This window comes from Labrus bergylta, chromosome 13 (assembly GCF_963930695.1).
Source record: "Labrus bergylta chromosome 13, fLabBer1.1, whole genome shotgun sequence".
Taxonomy (NCBI): domain Eukaryota; kingdom Metazoa; phylum Chordata; class Actinopteri; order Labriformes; family Labridae; genus Labrus; species Labrus bergylta.
The window spans coordinates 11,369,668-11,388,766 of record NC_089207.1 but is presented as its reverse complement, the minus strand read 5'-3'; the positions used below and the strand labels follow the sequence as shown (position 1 = coordinate 11,388,766).

At 41.7% G+C, this 19,099-nt stretch overlaps 1 protein-coding gene across 1 annotated transcript; it reads right to left on the bottom strand.

Moving 5' to 3' along the window:
* Nucleotides 1-5,820: 5,820 nt before the first annotated feature.
* frzb (frizzled related protein) lies at nt 5,821-19,099 on the bottom strand. Its single transcript, XM_020631919.3, has 8 exons — nt 18,797-19,099; nt 13,157-13,405; nt 10,564-10,599; nt 10,378-10,437; nt 9,461-9,526; nt 7,815-8,019; nt 7,043-7,106; nt 5,821-6,774 (listed from the first exon to the last, which is right to left on the bottom strand). Exons 1-8 carry the CDS (start codon nt 18,999-19,001, stop codon nt 6,715-6,717), a joined length of 945 nt encoding a protein of 314 aa, XP_020487575.1. The 5' UTR covers nt 19,002-19,099; the 3' UTR covers nt 5,821-6,714.

Below are 19,099 nucleotides of genomic sequence, written 5' to 3'. Positions count from 1 at the left end.
GCTGAGCACACTCCTCCATTCAATCTTTCATTATCATTATTATCATCCATTATCTTTACAGCTTTTCCTCATCTGGGTCGCGGGGGGGGGACTCTGCAAGAGAGGAAAGACCTTAAAGTTTTAGTTTCATGTTTCCAAGTAAAACCAGCAGGTGGCACTGTTGCTTCTCTGCTCAGCTGATCGAGAGTACCTGAACAACTTGTAGACATTCAGAGTGCAGAGAGTCACAGGAGGGAGATTCATCAGAGCACTGGGAACATCTAAACGTCTGAAACAGTCTCATTATTTTTAAATAAACTGTTCAGAGAAGGTTATTTAGAGAAAAAGGCTCTTACAAAGAGATTTTATTTTCTGATGGGGGCTCGTAAAAGTTCAAATGTGGTCAAGAGTTCAAACTCAAAGTGAAGTGCAGACTAAACTCTTCTCTGATTTATCTTTAGTTTATTCTCGTGTTGAGCCATATAGCTCAGGTTCTCAGGGAGGCATTGTTATGAGGGATCATCATGTTTTTTTCTCCTGTTTGGACATGAGTAAAAACACTCTTTTGTCCCTCCATCTTTTCTCTGATGCCTTTTGGTGTTTCAGTGACCTCAGTGTGCTGTGATGACTCAGGTAATCCAGTTTAATAAACGTGGAGCAGATGGGTCAAAACAAGAACAGAAACCAGGAACTAGTCTACATTACTCTGGTGATAAAAGATGTATTTTGTCTCATCCAGGCAAGATTATTAGAGGGGAAGGGGAACTAAATATTCACTGTGCTTGTTCCTCAGTCATGTGACCGGCATGGAGGTCAAAAAAAGATCTTAGAAAAGTAGAGGCCATCGATGTGCACTCTGTGGAGCTGCAGCACGGGTGTGTTAATTTACCATCTTTCCAAAATGACGCATGATTACATCACCTGACAACCTCAAGAAACTTCAGGTTTGCACTCTGTTATTGAGAGACATGCAGCACACGAAAGGCCTGAAAAACACACAGGCACACACAGGAGCTAGAGACATGCATTAGTGGAGACATGTCAGAGAGAGGGGATGCCCTAAACAGCATTGCTCTGCTCTCAAACGTGTGAGTGTTATTGCAATCGTAGAACCAAAATTTCTATCACCGCAGACGTTCATCTGACTAGTCAGAAGCAGCTGATATGGCCATGATTGGCCCTCGTGCCCTACTGTACACTGCAGGACAAACGACATGAGATGAAGCGGATATCAGGCTTGACTTTAAAATCAGTAGGGAGAAATTATCTCAGTTCACACAATGTATGCACAACCTAAAGGGAACATGTAAATCTTAATAATTTTTCATCATTCTGTGCCTTACTGATAGATAGATAGATAGATAGATAGATAGATACTTTATTGATCCTTAGGAAAATTCAATGAATCCAATATACAGCATCTTATAAAACACACACATGACATGTAACATAAGACATTTATTTTAAACCACAGACCTCATTTTTGATGGAAAAGCAGTCAGAGAGAGCAGGAACATTCCTCTGGGGATGATGAACGTCCGAACCAAATTACATGGAAAACCACTTGTGTGTCATTCCCTGAACTAACTGTTAATTATTGTTTATCGTAAGCAGCTAAAGAAATACTTTAAACACCAGAGTCATTAGTTCTGTAATACCATGTTTTGATCAGCATTAAATGTCTTATATCAGATTTTACTTTTGTACACTTTAAACCTCATCTAACTCATCCAAACACACGCAGGCACACACACACAGACACACTCATGTTTCCAGCATGAATTCATATAAAAAAAGTAGAACTTAGAAAATTCTCACAAGAGAGAACCTGAGGGAAAAGTCGATCATTTAAAAGTGTTATCTAATACGGCAATTAACTAAATGACCTAAAGTACTTTCCACCTCATAATGTTGTAAGAACGGGCCGTATCTCCCCTCCCCTCCGTCCCCCCTCCTCACCCTCGTTCTGTTTTGTGGGCAGTTGGAGGTCAGCATTGACGCAGCACTGCTCCATAAACCACTGGAACCACTTACTGTGCGTGCGTTCTATTGTTTCATGATGTGAAATGGAGCAGCAAGTTGGACAAACACTGGCTGGGGTATTGTGGGAACCAACCTGGTACCGTGTATGTGTGTGTGTTTGGATGCTGACGTCAGATTAAAATCGCTCTGTGTGTTGGACTGCTGAAGCTTTGGCTGTGCGTGTTTGAGTTGGAGAGACTGCTGATCACAATGATTAACACACAAAGGAAATTCCCACCAGAGCTGTGAATGTTTTAACCTCTTCATTGCAGCAGAAATCAACGACAAACAATAAGATTTAGTTTTTAAATTCTGTGCATGCATTAGTTTGGAGACCCAAAGAGTATTGTGCCAACAGTGTGCTAAAACCCCCCAATCATACTTGACTGAACTGAGGTTAAATGTTTTAAAAAGATAAAATACAAAACAATGAAATGCTGGCATAAAATTGATCGTACCACAACAGAAGCTCTGCTGAATACTGGACTTAACCAGGGCTAAACTGAACACAAAGTATTAGACCAGACCAGAGTTAATGCACCAGAGAGGTGGAAATGACTAAGGAATATTGTACCAAGCTAGGGGAAAAACCACTAGGCCAAATGACAGCTAGAACGCAAGCAATTTAGAACAACCAGGAGTCAACTGGCTGCAAATTTGACTAAATCAGGGCACCGCCAGAAACTGGAACAAGCAGAGGCCAAATCAACTGAGAATACTGATTTAAATCCAAAATGCCTGAAGAAGTGTTTCGAAAATGAGGCTAAACCCCTCACTGGATACTGAATCAACTCAGGGCTGATACACAGACAAAGGTTGAACCTAACAATGGATACTCACCTTTAGATATTGCATCAAATCAGAGCTAAACCAACAGAGAATATATCCCCAAACTGAGTAATACTTGGACCCACACAGGTCTTTGAACATTAGGCCAAACCAAAGAGAAACCATGAGAAGGACTAAACCACGGTTTGGACCAAATGGGCTGGAACAAACTGGAGTAAATACACAAGAATAAATCAGGAAAGAAATGTGGGTAATATCTGGTCAAGAAACATAAGTTTGGTTCAATGAGTATTGGACCAAACTAGGGTTACAACAGTAGACTGAACCATATATAAAACATGGAGAATACAATTAAAAACAAAGGCTAAATTTGAGGCCAAACAAGGGCTTCAACACAAACAAATGTGAGACAAAGCCAAGTTTAAAACCCAAATGGAAACTGGACCAAACCAAAGCTAACACTCTGCTGGTTATGGGCCAAACAGTTCTTGAAACCAGACCCAAAATGCTAATGTAATTTACGGTACTGGGGCCTAATCACAAAAAAATATTGAAGCAAACCCAAATAAAGGCTAAAGCATCAGAGGATGTAAGACCAGGCAAGGACTAAACACCAATGCCAAAGAGCTCTTTGGGATATAAATAGTCCAAAACAGCTTCCAACTGTGTTTTTTTCCCACTTCCTGCCCTCTAGTGTTGAAAAGTCACTGAATATATCTTTAAACTTCTTTCAGCGAGGTCAGTCAGTATGAAAATATTCAGTGTGTGACTGTTTGCTGTGTCAGCACTCGGGAACATGAATAGAAGCACTCAGCCCGAAGGAACAGACTGCACCTTATACCAACACCAGGTGTGTTTTCAGTCAGGCCGTCAGCTGAAGTCAACGTGGAGCAGAGAGGTAAGGGGGGGAGAGAGGGGAGGGCAGAGGGGGGGATAAGGAGGTGTAATAGCAGTAAATCTATGAAAACATTTTCTCTCCCCTCTCATGGAAACTGCAGCTGAGAAAACACGGCTGGAAATTAGCAGGCAGGAACTACTGGAAGCACGCCTACACACACACACACACACACACACACACACACACACACACACACACACACGCACACACACACAGGCCGTGTTCAGGCTGCTGCTGTTTTGTTGAACAAGCTTAACTCCCATCAGTGAGAAACACTAAAGGTCTGAAGGTTCAACATCTGTTCCTTTCTATCCTGATACACGGCAGAAAGGAGGGCTGAAGTTCTCCTAATGAGTAAAACTAGCTGTCAATGCAGCAAGACAAATGTTCTTAAATTCCTCAACTAAGATAAAGATTGCATTTAAAGAAACTTGAGTAAAACTTGCTTGCAGCATCTGCGGATATTTTTGAAGCATTTCAGTACGGAAGCCCTAAGAGGACATGTGTCCATACATCTTATTTAGCCCAGTTCTCCCCTGGATAACAGGAACATTTTGGCTGTTTTCTCAAGATCTCAAGGAATAAACTTGTTATCATGGCAAAACCAGCATTGTTACATTGTAACATGTACCCATAATCATGGAAAACAGAATACAATCAAATGTTAAGATGTATTTCCAATTAGAGCTTGCGTAATTAAGGCCTATATCATTTTGCTTTTCATGTCTTGAAATAAGATGTTTATCTTACCCTAAGGTGAAAATAATTACATATACAGTATATATGTCTACTTGGACAAATGTATTTGTTTATGTAACTTAGACACGTTGTGTTTGAAATTGCTACTCCAGTGGATCCTATTCCTTAGAGTAGATGTGGAAGCAGGTTTTGCCATTTTGCAGACACTGAAGCTTCAGTGTTTAGCTCTGCAGGTCTAGTGGTTATCTTAGTTACAAAAGATGTTGAAACAAACTCAAGTCCATTTACATTTACGAAAAGCCTCATTCAAAAAGGCCTTATTTGAGCTTCCCTTTACTTGAACCATAACAGCTTGTAAATGTATTTCTATATTTCGCATATGCTGCAGTTCATGGAGTCCGGTGAAGTCAAACAGTTATGTCCCACTTTTATAGTCCAAGACAAACAACCTAAGAGTACAACTTGTTTAATGGTTCAAACTGCTGTGAAGAGCTCAGAACATCAGTGTGAGTTCAGTTCAAAGAAGTGTTGACTCTTAGTGTGTTTACAATGGACAGCTACAGAGCGAGTATGAGGGAGCTGTATGCCTGTCAGAGGCCGTGTTCACGGAGCAAATCTGCTTTTTTAATACTGCAGAAAAAAGGGATTATTATGAGGATTTTCCACAGACGACATCCTAACATGAACCAGTAACAAAAGCTCTGATATAGATATCTAAATTAAAGATTATTGATTATATGAATGACAGTTATATTCTGTTTAGCTGCTTCAATATCTGGTTCCTGATGTATAACTTTCAGACTCATCACTGTCATGGCTGACGGGTTTGATCCATGTTGATTTTTAGTCTTCATATTGGGAAGTCGTTGTACCTCAAAAAATGTCATTTGCTGATTTATAGACATCCCTTTCTTAATGTAAGCTTACATGAAAAGGTATTTCTGTGCTCAATGGCATCACGTGACGCTGCAGTACCATGTTCAGCCACCAGGCAAAATAGGCTTCAAAGGTTGGCACACTTGCTGGGGGCTTGATTTGAGCTGTGGCAAATCTAGATTCTGTTGGGGCCCCTCCAACTAGCGTTCATCTCCATTATGTTATAAATAATCTGACTTCAATGGTGACTTTAATTCACAGATACGTTTTTATAGGAATATTGTGACACTCAGCAGCGCAATAACTTGAGTACCGTCATGTGGGGCCCTCTTAAGAAAGTTTCCTATTGTCATTGCATTATTTGTACATTTTAAGTCACTGCTACGGGTTTAAAGTTTGTCAGCCCTCGGGCGCCCCCTACTGGCCTGCATGGAGCCTAAAAGCAGTTTTCTCTGGGTTTGAGCCTTCTGAATAACTTCTGACTTTATTGACCTCAAAGCTGTTTGTCAACCAGAACACCCACAACCAGGTATGCAAAACATCAACCAAACAAACAATGTGTTTAAAAGTTGGGTTTTATCATTTCATTCTTGCTCTTCTCCTCAGTTGGCAAGAAAACAAAACACCAAATGAAACATAAACATGCCCAAAAAAAATGACAGATGACAACAGATGAAAGCTACAAGTAGAAGATTTGTTTAAACAAAAAGCAAAAAACCACAAAGTGAAATCATTTCCTTACACACACATTTGTCTTTTTCTGTTGCGACGCTTTCATTGGAGCCTTGGACGCTGAAGAAGCTGCTGATGCTCCATTTGTTGTTGTTCCTCTCGTTGCCCATGGTTACAGTTGATATTGTTGCTCTATTTGCTCTTGTTGCTGTCTGAAGTAAGCATGAGTATTACTCTCTTCTATTTCGCACACTTCTGCAAAGTTAAGATGATGGCTACAGATCCATCATAGTCCAATATGTCCTTCATCACATCGCCATGGTAACATGGCCAACATCCAGGATTATTGCAGGTTGTGACGGCCAACATGGCCGCCGCCAAAAAGACATTTGTTTCCAGAAATATAAAAAAGTGTCGTGTACAGACTATAAAGGCTGTGCGTATGTTTAGTACTACAGCTTTGAAGCTCCGCCCCCTCTCTGGTCATTTTTGAGTGCTTTAGGTGTTTACACACACTAATCCTCTCTTACACACTCAAACATGCACACAAACACACACTCTCTCTGAACGCACACTAAATAATGTTTGTGCAAAGAAAATAAAAGACAAAAATCAGACTCCAAACAGTCTGACTGATGAAGAGATGAACTACATTCAACTACAACATCCTGTAAAAGTGCAATATCTAGACACGCACGCATACGCACACACTGGCACACACACTAACACACACACACACACACACACACACACAAATCATGCCCATTCACACTCTGATCTTAGTGGCGATTCCGGCGTTGAGTTGCTCGTCCTTTCCCCTGCAGGATCTGATCCCATCTCTGCACAAAGACAAACACACAGTTCACTTACATTACATTTATGCAGAAGGCTGCAGAAACATGGTTTAGTTCAGTACAAATCACAGTCAACACCAAGAGCCTCCACCTGAACTGCTGCAGGTGTGTTTACACAGAAAATAACATGAAACACTGCTCTGAAACTGTAAACACTTAAAAAAAATTTTTTTTTAAATGAACCCTACTGCCAAAAAAAATGCTGCGGTCTGTGTGTGAGCGAGCAAGCGAGTGAGTGAGTGAGTCACTTCACCTTGACCTTCCGGCCCATTTTTTCCTTCCACCTCTGAGCGACGGAGCTGTCAATCAGGAGCAACCTGCAACCACAAATGCGAGAGAAGTTCATGCTGGGGCGACCACATTGGAATAAAAAAAATGTTATGAGATACAGCAGGTACATATATGACAACAGGCTGGAGCTAAAGTAATAAAAAAACACATCTGTGCAAATGTTCAAAGTTATAGAAAGGTCACATATTATTCAAAATCCACTTCACCATGTTTCTGTAACACTAATACGTGTCTCTAGTCTGTCTACAAACCCCCCAATGATGAGGTAAAGTCCATTCTCTCCGTCTTTTGCCTGCTCCACTTTTCAGAAAATGTGTGCTCAAACAGGCCGTTAGGAGATTTTCCCTTCATGACATCACAAAGGGCAGTAACCCCTCCCCCAGGTGTGTGACACTCCCACAGCTAGGTGTTTGTTCTGCCCACTGAGTCTACCTTCTCACCGTAAACAATAGGACATGGAGCGAGAAAGCCCGAGACACCGAGCCCTTCCAGAGAGGGGGCGTGGTCAGACACAGCTCATTTACATTTAAAGGTACAGACACAGAAACAGTCTGTTCTGAGCAGGGCTGAAATAGAGGGGTTTATAGGCATGATCACATACAGGATCAGAGTGGATTTAGAACAAGAGACTTCACACACATATTTTGGGGAGATCTGAGACTTTTTCCTAAACTGGTTGAAGAGGACGAGAATAGGAGACCTTTAATGCTCTTATTTCCTGGAGTGACCCTTACCTGGACGTCTCTTCATTCTCGTAGCCCATGATGAGGTAGTCCTCCCCAGGAGACAGAGGAGGACACAGACAGGAGGACGAGTAGTACAGTGTCTGTGTCTCTTTGGGAATGTTGACCAGAGAGGATTTAAGCACCTCCTTCACCTCCACCACCGCTGTGGGCTCCAGACCGCGGTTCCTCACCTCCTTCACCCTTGCTCTGATCACTGAGAGAGAGAGCGAGAGAGTCGTCAGCAGAGCTAAGTATTGGGAAGTCATTTCTCCACAAAAGGTGAAAAAAAGAGAATATATCTTGATTAGGCCATTTAATTTTCAGCTGACCTTCTTCCTGTTGCCCTACTAGTCACATACCAAACAATGGACGAACTGGTTGTATGTCGAGTCATGAAAACATTAACGCTCTGTTCATTTCACACAAACTCTACGCTTCACTTTTGGTACAAATGAGATGCCACCCTATTTTAAATAACCAAAGGCAGACATCCACGCTGTTTGACCTCCAGGTAAAAAAAAACAAAAAAAAACAAAAAAAAAAAACTGTGGCGCATGCTCAGAACACCTTGGACACTGATTGGCTGAGGCGTATACATGCAAGAGTAAACCACTCTCCATCTGTATTTTCTCAAACTTTGAGAAACACAACTTAAAGCCATTTCAGACGGATTAACATGTTGACATGCATTTTAAACGTCTTAGTTGCACTAAAACAATAAATCCACTTTTTTACCAACATGTAAAGGATCGCATGTTACAACAACTTCAAAGTGAAAACTCTCACTTTATATTTGGACAGTGCGAAGCAAAATTAATAGGATCATTAGTACAGCTTTAACATCTGTCTATCCGTAAATGTTTTTTTCTTGATAACAGGTAAAACCGTCCAGGCACCAAACAGCAGCAGGAAAATCAACCTGATGGCAAGAAATGGATATTTTGCTGTCTTTGTTCCCAGCAGCCTCCTTAATGCATCCTTTTAGTGCGAGGCTGCAGACTGCAAAGACGGAGGACAAAACAAAAAAAAGAGCGAGGTAAGAATGCCTGCAGTAAAATTATAAAGACCACCTTGTTGTGCTCTCTGTCATGCCGCCATGCTACACTAAACTCCTCAATTAAATCGGAATACTTTCAAACTGAGCTCTTGGTTTTATGATGGCTGGAAAGAATCTGAAATCTTCTCCAAATGGATTCTGTGGCCGGAGGCATCAGCGAGCTTGAGAAGTCCTCATGGAAATCCCTGCTGGATTGGCCAAATCGTGCCTGTGCACAGGAATCATCTGGAAAAGCCTTCTTAGCATTGGCGTGTCTGATTTAATCCAAGTAACCTAAACGCCTCCAAACCAAAATCTTTCCACAAAAGAATTACAGCTCAGAGACAAAGAATCCACTTCAGAGCCGTGTGTTATTAAAAAAGATTTCTCATTAAGCGGCACACTTAAGCCCCCGAACAAGTCAAATAAAGAGCGTTTAGTCTTGTTGAACAGATCTCAGATGATGGTATCTCTCATGCGGGTGCAGACTGACTACTGAATGGAAACATTCGATTCAACGCTCCACAGACAACATTATCTGGTATCTTATAAAACTAAAAATTCTCTTAAATATATATCAGCTGGTACCACTGAAATCAATGATCCCGACTTGACTCACCATAGTTGTAGTTGTTCTTCAGGTAGCTTTTCAAACCCATTTTGACGGTCTTACATCTGCAGCGATCTACGGACCAAAAAGAAACAAATTAAAGGAGTCTGAAGAAAAACACTGAGACACTGGTCTGAATTAGGACGACAAACTCCAATGTTTAAATCTTTAAAGAATGGAAGAATGTGCAAGTTTTTGCTCCAGTAAATGTCGCCCTTGAGCACCAGCATGAAACCTGAACAAACTGCTGTTTGGCCACGCCTCCTCCATACTGAAGCCTCCGCTCTACTTCAGTGACACACCTCCAAACCCCCTCCACTTACATTCACACAAAAGGAGTTATGAATTAGAAGGCTCCATCATTAAGAACCAAAATTGTCCTTTGCTCGAGCTGCAACTGCCTGTGGCACAGATCTGGAAACAGATCATAGTGTAGGATTATTGGTGTGGCACTTGGGGTGGCCATTACGATAATAAGGGGGGCCCATGCCACCCCTGGCCAGCCATATCGACAAGCCCCTGCTGCCAGCACAAAAAAGGACTTTAGCGGACACAACAGGACCAAATAGTTTGTCACACATCTCCTTTTTCAAACTTGTGTTTTAAAGAATCAAAAAATAAATGTGTTAACATTTGAGCTTTAGCGGGTGTGGAAGGTGAAATTTGTTACCTCTGGAAAAATGGAATAGTCTAGCTGTTTGATCCTGTTCCCAGTCTTCATGCTAAACTGAGCTAAGCTAAAATAAGCTAAGCTAAAGGTTGTTGTGTTGTCAGCGTGTTGATTTTCTCATCTTACCCGGGGCAAAACAGCAAATTCTAATGATTTAACTCTCAGTCCTTTAATGCTCAAGACTTTCATAAAAGGAGGAGCCTGAACTGTCGCAGAGGTCGAGATAGGTGGACAGACAGTTGAGCGGACAGGTTACCTCCATTTGGTCCTCTGCAGTGGAGGTTGTTGGAGTCCATTGGAAAGTCTGGACTGGATTCTGTCAGAGTATCAAACCCAGAAGAGATTAACTATAACAGATTTATAGACCGTTTGTGCTCAGATGTACATTAAAGATGCTAACATAACAAACTCAGGCGAAGAGACGGTCGAGGAGTTGTCTCACCTGGGTTACACCTGGCTGGATCCTGGTAGTATGGATCTACAGAGACAGAGAAAGAATGTGGTCTGATTCGCTTATTTTTTCATTTCGGTAAGAAAGAAGAAAGCAAATACATGAATTTTCCTCAACAAGTCATAGTCCACGGAGGACGAAACCTGCTGACATTAGCAATACTGGAACAGAACTTCAGGATTTTGCACTTTCAGCATCTGCTTTATTTTTCAACACCGGAGGTTGCGAGAGAGAGAGAGAGAGAGAGAGAGAGAGAGAGAGAGAGAGAGAGAGAGAGAGAGAGAGAGAGAGAGAGAGAGAGAGAGAGAGAGAGAGAGAGAGAGAGCAGCGGTGGTCCTTTTATCGGTCGATTCAGCTGGTTTCGGTTTCTGGGGACAACATAAGACGCTGTCTTAATTTCACCAATGCATTAATGCAGGAGTTTATCTGCTATTTTTGGGTACTAATAAAGTAAAGTATAGGATCAATGCATTTAACCAATACTGCATTTTCAGTGGACCATACAGATACTATGCATCATAGTCTTACCTGTAAGTAATCGCCCAGATTACTTTCTTCGAGTTTGTTTTGCTTCAAACAACTTTGAATGCAAAACTGTTTAAGAGCCATAAATGGAGGAAAACTTCTGTTCCTACCAGAGACAAACTTTAGTGCAGAAACGTTCAGACGGTTCCTGAAAAATCACTGGAACAAGTTGAACGTTCCACCCTGACTGAACCTCAGCAAATCAACAAATCACAGCGAGGGAAAATCCCCAGACCCCGCTGAGCCGAGCCGGGCCGGGCTGCTTGGAGATCCGTGGGCGTGCGGTTATGGAGGTCAGGGGGATTGAGATGGTCCAGGGCCGGTTTTAAAGAAGCGGAGGACAGTGAGGGTTTTATTGAGTGTAAAATGAGTGGGCCGCCTGTATCAAGGAGCTCTTTGAGAAAGTCAGTGGGAGTGAAGTCGGAGGGGAAATGAGTCACGCTATCTGTTCGAGAGGGAGCAGAAACAAACTGCTGAGAGTCGAAACATGATAGAAAAAACACCGTCAGGGCTCGGCAGAGCAGGGAAACGGCTCCCTGATGGATGTTAAGAAAAGAGAGGGAACTTATTCAGGAGCGGCTTTCATATCAACGCTATCACAGGAGGAAACAAAGAACATGGAAGAAGTCGCAGATATTAAGACTTATCTGTGTTTCCCTCCTTCTACCTGTTGCCTTTTCATGAACTTAAACTTGAATGCTCTTCTCTATAAGTACATACTGTGGAGTTATTGAGTTAAATGTATTATCTGCCATAAATATGTAGATTTGAAATGTTCTATGGTGACGTGTTTCCAGTCTTGGGTGCTAAAATCTAAAATTAGCGCTCTGGACCTCCATTGACTCTCGTTATGAGTTGGTTGCACATGCTCAGTTGCTCCTCTTCAATTCAAAGGATAGAAGCTTCTCGGGGTGTTGGAAGATGCACTCATGAACGCATTACACACAACAACACACAAGTTGGCAGCAGAGGAAAACACATCCCATCAACTGAGACATACAGAGCCAGTCATGCAGCGTCACTGGATCAGAGCATTGACTGTTTATTAAAAGGTAGATTAGAGCAGCAGACTAGACTAGCATGAGTCAGCAGTTTGTCTCCACAGAGTTTAGGAAATATATGCCAGTCAGTACGAGGGCATATGTTGTTGTTTGTTAAGTATGCTCAATAAAATGTATAGATTCCTAAGTTTAAATTGCCACAATGCTAATGCCGTTAGCCAGTTAATGGCCTTTTCCAGAACTATGACATACTTCCTGGTCCATCTGGAAGAAAATGTGCCCCACATGGAGAACAATGCACAAGCCGCTACTGCTTCATCAGCAGACAGGCAGGCAGGATTTTGTTGTGGACATCACTGCATGGGCTCAGGAATACTTCATATATTCAGAAATACTTCCAGAAGACATCGTCTGTGAACACAGTTCATCACTGCATCCACTGTACCATGCAAAAGAGGAAACTGTATATAAACCAGCTCCAGAAACGTCACTGCCTTCTCTCGGCAGGAGGTCATTTAAGACGGACTGAGGTCTGAAGAGTCAAAATTTTAAATTCTGTTTGGAAATAATAGCCACCCTGTTCTCTGGGATGAAGAGTCCACCCTGCTTGTCTCCCATTGAAATGTTTGGAGCATTATAAAGTGTATTAAAGAGATCCTGAATGTTTGAACAGCTGAAATCCTAAATTAAGAAAGAGATGTAACCCACTTCACAGAAACTGGTCTCCTCATTTACAAAAACGCTTACAAAGTGTTGTTAAAGGAAAAAGTGATTAAACAGAGCAACTGTTCTGAACCTACATTTCTTACTTTCAACTTTTGATATGTTCTTTTTTTGCCATCTTTAATTAAATAGGTGGTTTCAGGAGGTGTCTGTAGCCTAGTGGTTAGTGTGCAGGCCCTAATGTAGGGAGGGTATAGTCCAACATCAAGATGAGGAAAGACAGGAGTCAAAACCTTATTAAAAAATATCAAACCTCAGCTGTCTTTAGAGAAAAATAAACCTTCATAAATATAATAAAGTGATAGTATAAATATAAATAATTAGTGCACTGGTACCTGGTCCCTCTGCCTTGACGATGGCCTCAGGTGAGATGCAGACCCCGCGGTCGTACAGCGGCAGCTCACTGCAGGCCAGGCTGTCGGGCCAGCTGTGGTTATAACGCTTCATCACCGGCTCGCAGCCGTACTTGGCCCGCTCGCACACCGCCTTGCAGGGTTTGATGGGCTCGTGCTGGAAGTCGATGGTGCAGATTGGAGCGTACATCGCACACAGGAAGAACAGCAGGTCCGGACTGCAGCCTGTACCTGGAAACACAGACAGGTGTGTCACTGAGACTGTTGTCTATAGTCACCCAGGGAGAATCATAAACTATGTTTCAGTTTGAGACGGAAGAAAGGGCTTCAGAATAAAACACCGACTCTACCACTGAGCCACAGCCACCCCAAAGATGACATCAGGAGTTACTATGGTTGTCTTGTCATGTTTTAAAAAGATACAATCTGTGTGATTTTAATAATTAATGGTATTAAAAAGCACCATACACACGTGCCCCATGTGTACAGAGGCTGTAGTCCTCATCTCCCTACCACAGGCCTTTGCTGAATGTCGTCCCCCCCACTCTCTATCCTCTCAACATTTCCTGCTTTCACCAAGTCAGATTCCTTGTATGTTTAAATGTACTTGGCAATAAAACCAGATTCTGACTCTGATTCTAAACTGCAAACACACATTGGCAATGTTTTTGTACTGAAATGTTGCTAATGTACTTGTGCAATTTAGACAGTGTGCGGGAGTTTGCCTGCAATTTTTGATAATTAAAAACAAGAAAATACCCAAATATTAGCTGCCTAGGACTTCTATGTCACAGGTATCAATGTAGTTAGATTTTTACTCAAACTATATCTAAGTGTAAACATCTTTGATCGTGGAAATCCTTATAGCTACAGTGTTATGATCAATTCATTTGAAACAAGGACAACATTTAGGTTTCACATATCGTCAGTGTGCCCTTCTGTGCCCCAATGCCGCGCTTGTGCTGTTGGGAGCTGATTTACTGGTCCAATTTGAAAACCCACCCTGCGCACTTTGCAAAATGCTACTAGCCAAGTGACTCGTGGTTAAATACTGGAATTGCTCAGTCCAGCTCTGCTTAAAATCTTTGTTTGTGGCCGTACACAAACCACTGGAATCAGGTCACGTAAACAAAGAGGTTGGAATGTTATGTAGTTGTGGATTGTGTGTGTGTGTATCAACTTGGGTATCCTGAGAGAAATGCAAAAGACGTATGGATCCGTCCCTATGAGCCATCTGTGTATCTGGATTATGTAAAACAAGGCTGTGGGCCAATGAAAATGATCAGTTTCTGGTGAGATATAACAAAATGGGAGGGGGCGGGAAATGGCCTCAAAATACTGGAGACTCCCAGAACAAACAGAAGTTTTGTAAGGTATGTTTTGGTGAAACACCACTTTGCGATTCAGACCTCTGGGGGATATTTACAGGGACAGGAGTGAAGAGAAGTGACAAAAATATTCTGCAAATCTTACTTAGGACTGAAGCTAAAATCTCAGAGTTTGAGTGAAAAAAAATTAAAATGTCAGACTCAGATTTCCTGCTTTGTTTGGAAGAACTATTCTGTCATTCCCTTTTATCCGACGCCAAATGTTCTTATAAATCAGTGAATGAGATGACAAATAGGAAGGCTAGGAAACACCAGAAACTTCCCCAAGTCTTCATCTTTAAATGGAAACGGATGAAATATGTCAATTACACAACTATCAAAGTATAAAGTATAGGTCTCCTTCAAGAAGTTACACATTTAACACGCTCTAAGCAACAGAAATATGAGCAATAAACTTAGTTTTTGCATTTTTTGCGGCCGTCTCTCATGATTCTGTGTTCTTTTTGTGGTGAACACACCGCGGACTGACTTCCATCCTGCTGCAGGTTTCACGCAGGATGAAAGCAGACGTTTCAGCTCGGGCTAAAAGAGAACATATCAGAGTAGTTCCTGCGGAGACGGACTGAGGTTTGGCTGAAGCGGTTTCATAATGAAGTCACAGAAAAGACTCTGAACTTGTGACCTGATGCTGCTTCCTGGGTTTTGGCCTGCAGGTCTTTCATTAGAACATTTTTTCTGGTTAAAGCTGCATTTTCTCTCCTCGCTCCTCTGACCTCAGCTGAGCTCCGACTTCAGCCAAAACCAAAATGTATTTATTGAAGACAGACTTGTTTTCCACATCCTTTTTACTTTGATTTTCCTTTACAGTTGAGTATATCTTAACCACAAAAATAAGTCCAAACAGGACAGATAGCTGCAAGCTATTAGCTAAGTTAGCTTGTATGTGCCACCAGAACAGTGTATGAAGAATTTAACTTGAGTATTTTCACCTCAGGATGCATCAGATGAGATGGGATGAGGGAATCAAGAGACACAAAGATCATCTGAAGAACATTTCAGAGCAACCTATGCATCTGCTTTTTAACCATTTAAGTAAAAGCTGCAAACATGAGTCATGTGGGCGCTGGAGGAGGAGTCAAAAGATGACTAGATATCTTAGAAGTCATCATCTGGGAAAAGGTATGTCTGAACATTTGATGAGAATACATCCAAATGATTTATGTTTGGACTGAAGAGATGGACCAGACTAGAATATATACTGCTTTCACATCTAAATACATTCAGTCTATGGTGACATATTTAACATTATTCAGCTGGTTACATGATGTTAAACATGTAACAAGTGACAGAAATGATTTTCTGTCGTCACATTGACACTCAGAGTTTGACACAGGAAGTTTGTAATATTTACTTTCAACAGAGCGAGACAGCGAGATAAACACAGGAGTCAGACTGTACACTGTACAGTTTACATGTGGAGGCCGTGTGTGTGCAGAACGTGCAGAGCAGCATTTATTAGCTTAACTTATCATAAACACACACAGGTTGTGATTTTGAATACCAGCAGCATTGTGCACCCTCGTTTAACCCGCATGCTTCAGTAACAAATAGTTGCACTTCAACAACAAACTGACATAAAGTCAATACATTTTTATATAAATTTCAACTTCCAGTTAATCAAACCTTAGTCCTGTTCTTTAATCCTTGTGTGTACACTTTTATGCCACTGATATTTGTTATGGAAAAAAAACACAAAAACAGTTTGTTGTGCAAGTCACGAGATAGTTCCCAAGATATGAAAGCAAGGATTTTCTCAAGACAGTTTCAAGCCTCTATAAGCCATTAAAACCTCTTACATAACATCTCTTCTCCCAGCACTGGAGAGCAGCCCTGCAGCGTTCTGCCCCCCTGAAGACTTCTAGAGAACTGACCAATCAGAAGAAAGTGGGCGTGTGTGGGGAGGGGGGCCTTAAGGAGACAGCAGCTGAAACTAACTGTTTAATGCTGAGGCTGAAATGAGGGTTTTTACTGACACTAGTATATGAGATAAATAAGGAGTTTTCTTTTAGCATCAAATCATGCAAAGCTGCTCTGTAGGTTTCACAGTCTGACAAAATGAAAGTTGAAACTGAGTCAAATATGGGATCTTTAATGAAACATGGTTCTAATAGTTCTGACGCTATGAAATACTAAAGATCTTTTTTCATTTTTTGACAAAAAGCTGCAGCGAGAAAACTTTAGAGCTTTGTCTCGACTGCACAAATATGTTGCCATTGTTTCGGTTTTAAAGAGTTGCTATCTAGTTTGTACTATTCAAACAATATGCAGGCAGTGGATCGGTGGTACAGTCGTTGGTAGAGTTGTTCATCTCTCAACCAGAAGGTCAGGGGTTCGATCCTCAGCTCCTGCAGCATCATGTCCAATGTGCGTTTGGGTAAGACTCTTAACCTCAAGTTGCTCCCGCTGCTTCGTCAGTGTGGTATGAATGTGTCTGTTAGTTTTTAGAGGTAGTTGCTGAAAGAGTTAAACAGGCAGAGGAGGAACGCTGGACATGAGTTGTGGTACATGTCTGCACTTGGTGTTCCCCTTGGTGAGACAGCCCGACTGAAATGTTCCTGTTTTCTTCAGCAGAAACCGTCAGCGTGCTGTAACTCAGACCAACCCCTTCATACCGCTCTATCACCGACTGCTGCTGCTGCTGCTGCTGCTGCTGCAGGAGCCAAGTTTTCCTTCTTAAGTAAACTTAATCAGAAAGAAAGTTTCCACTGAAATGTTTCCATGCTCTCCGAGTGCAACGATGGTTTCAGTTTCAGACCAGAACCAGCTGTGCCCCGACAGAAAACAAGAGAAGAAGAAGAAGCTGCCACTGTAAACTGTGTTTGTTTAGAGAATTTTTTTTTAAAGTTGTGTTTGTTACAATTGTGTTGTGTTCAGATTTTTTAACTCTGTTTTGTTTAAGATTTTACTGTTAATGTTGTCTGTGTTGATGTCGTCTTCTGTGTCATCCTGCTGGACAGTAAAGAAACTGAATCTGAATGTATTTGTTCAGGTTTTCCTCTGGGGTTTCTGTCACTCAATTTTAGTTCTGCTCATAATCATCTTCTGCAAACCTTGACAACAGTGATGGTTATTCTGTGGGACAGCGTGACTCCACAGCTCAGAAGTACACCTGAACACACCTGACCATGCTCAGCTGGTTCAGAGTTTCAGCAGACTAAAGGGGGACTTAACACCAATTATATCGTTGTTGACCTCATCGTTAGTGGTTTAGTTTCTGATCTTACTGCAGTGATGTACAGAGGTTCTCCTGGAAACTGTGACATCACAGCTCGATGTGATCTGAGGTGCAACACAACAACCTTTGTGATACTAGATGTGAGGTTGTCAGAACGTTCAATACCATGTGTTTTTAAACAATAGAATCTCCCAAAAATTTGAAAAGAAACCACAACTATTTCACAAGACAGGTGTGCAGGAGAAGAATTCATCCATTCAACGCTGACAAACAAACTTCTGCATGCTGTCTAAATTGTAAAAATATGGTGGCAATGTTTTGGTACTAAAACGTTTTCAACCTATTTGTTCAGTTTAGACTGTGTGCAGGAGCTTGTCTGCAACTTTTGGTCACCAAAAACAAGAAAGTAGAAAATGTTGGGCGACTCGTACTTCTTCTTTTGTTGCCGTGGTATCAAACAGGTTTCAATACTGTTTGATTTTAACTGGAATCAAGTTTAAAAAAAAAAAAAGTAATGTACCCTGGCAGCCCCATACTCTAATCACTTCTGCTAAACACCCAAAAGCTGAAACAATGCAAAGAAGAAAATGTAGAATTATTTGTCAAGGACACACAATGATGGCTCACCTTTAGGATGATTTAAAAAAAACTTTTCTAAACTCTAAATTATTAATTTTTTGTCCCATAAGGATGAAAAATATTTATTTCGACCACTTTCAGTCCTACTTGTGTGTTTTTATTCTGCACAGTGTTTCTTTGTTCATGCATTTTATGCCTGAGATAAAAGATAAAACCTGTAAAAATACAAGTAGTCTTTAAATCAAATAAAATAAACAACACCACGACTTTAAATATAGCCTACATAAAAGTAAGTATGTAAATAAACCCATTGATAGACTTTGGAGCTCTATCTTTTGACTGAACTTTACGGCGTTTGAACGCATCATCAGTCGGTTAATTAGTCAATCAGAGGATTAATTTACAAGCTCGTGAGTCAATTAGTCCCATCAGAGGTTTAATTTGCGGAATAATGAGCTGACAGCCCGGCAGGAAACTCACCCAGCAGCCCTTCAAACTGCTCGATGGCCAGCACCGCGTTGTCCTGCGTGCTGTGGTGGAGGTGGTTCGGCATCTTGGTCATGTTCCACGGCATGGACCGGCACAGCGGGATCCGGACCGACTCACAGGACGCCGCCCGGACCGGAGCCGGGCACAGAGCGCAGGACACGACCAGCAAAGACACGCAGAGCCCCGGGGAGAACATGACGCAGGAGTTAGATCCAAACAGTGACGTGTTTCTCCGGCGGAGTGGTACCTCTCTGCTCCTGCTGCTGCTGTCCGGTCTTGCAGGCAGCTCGAGGA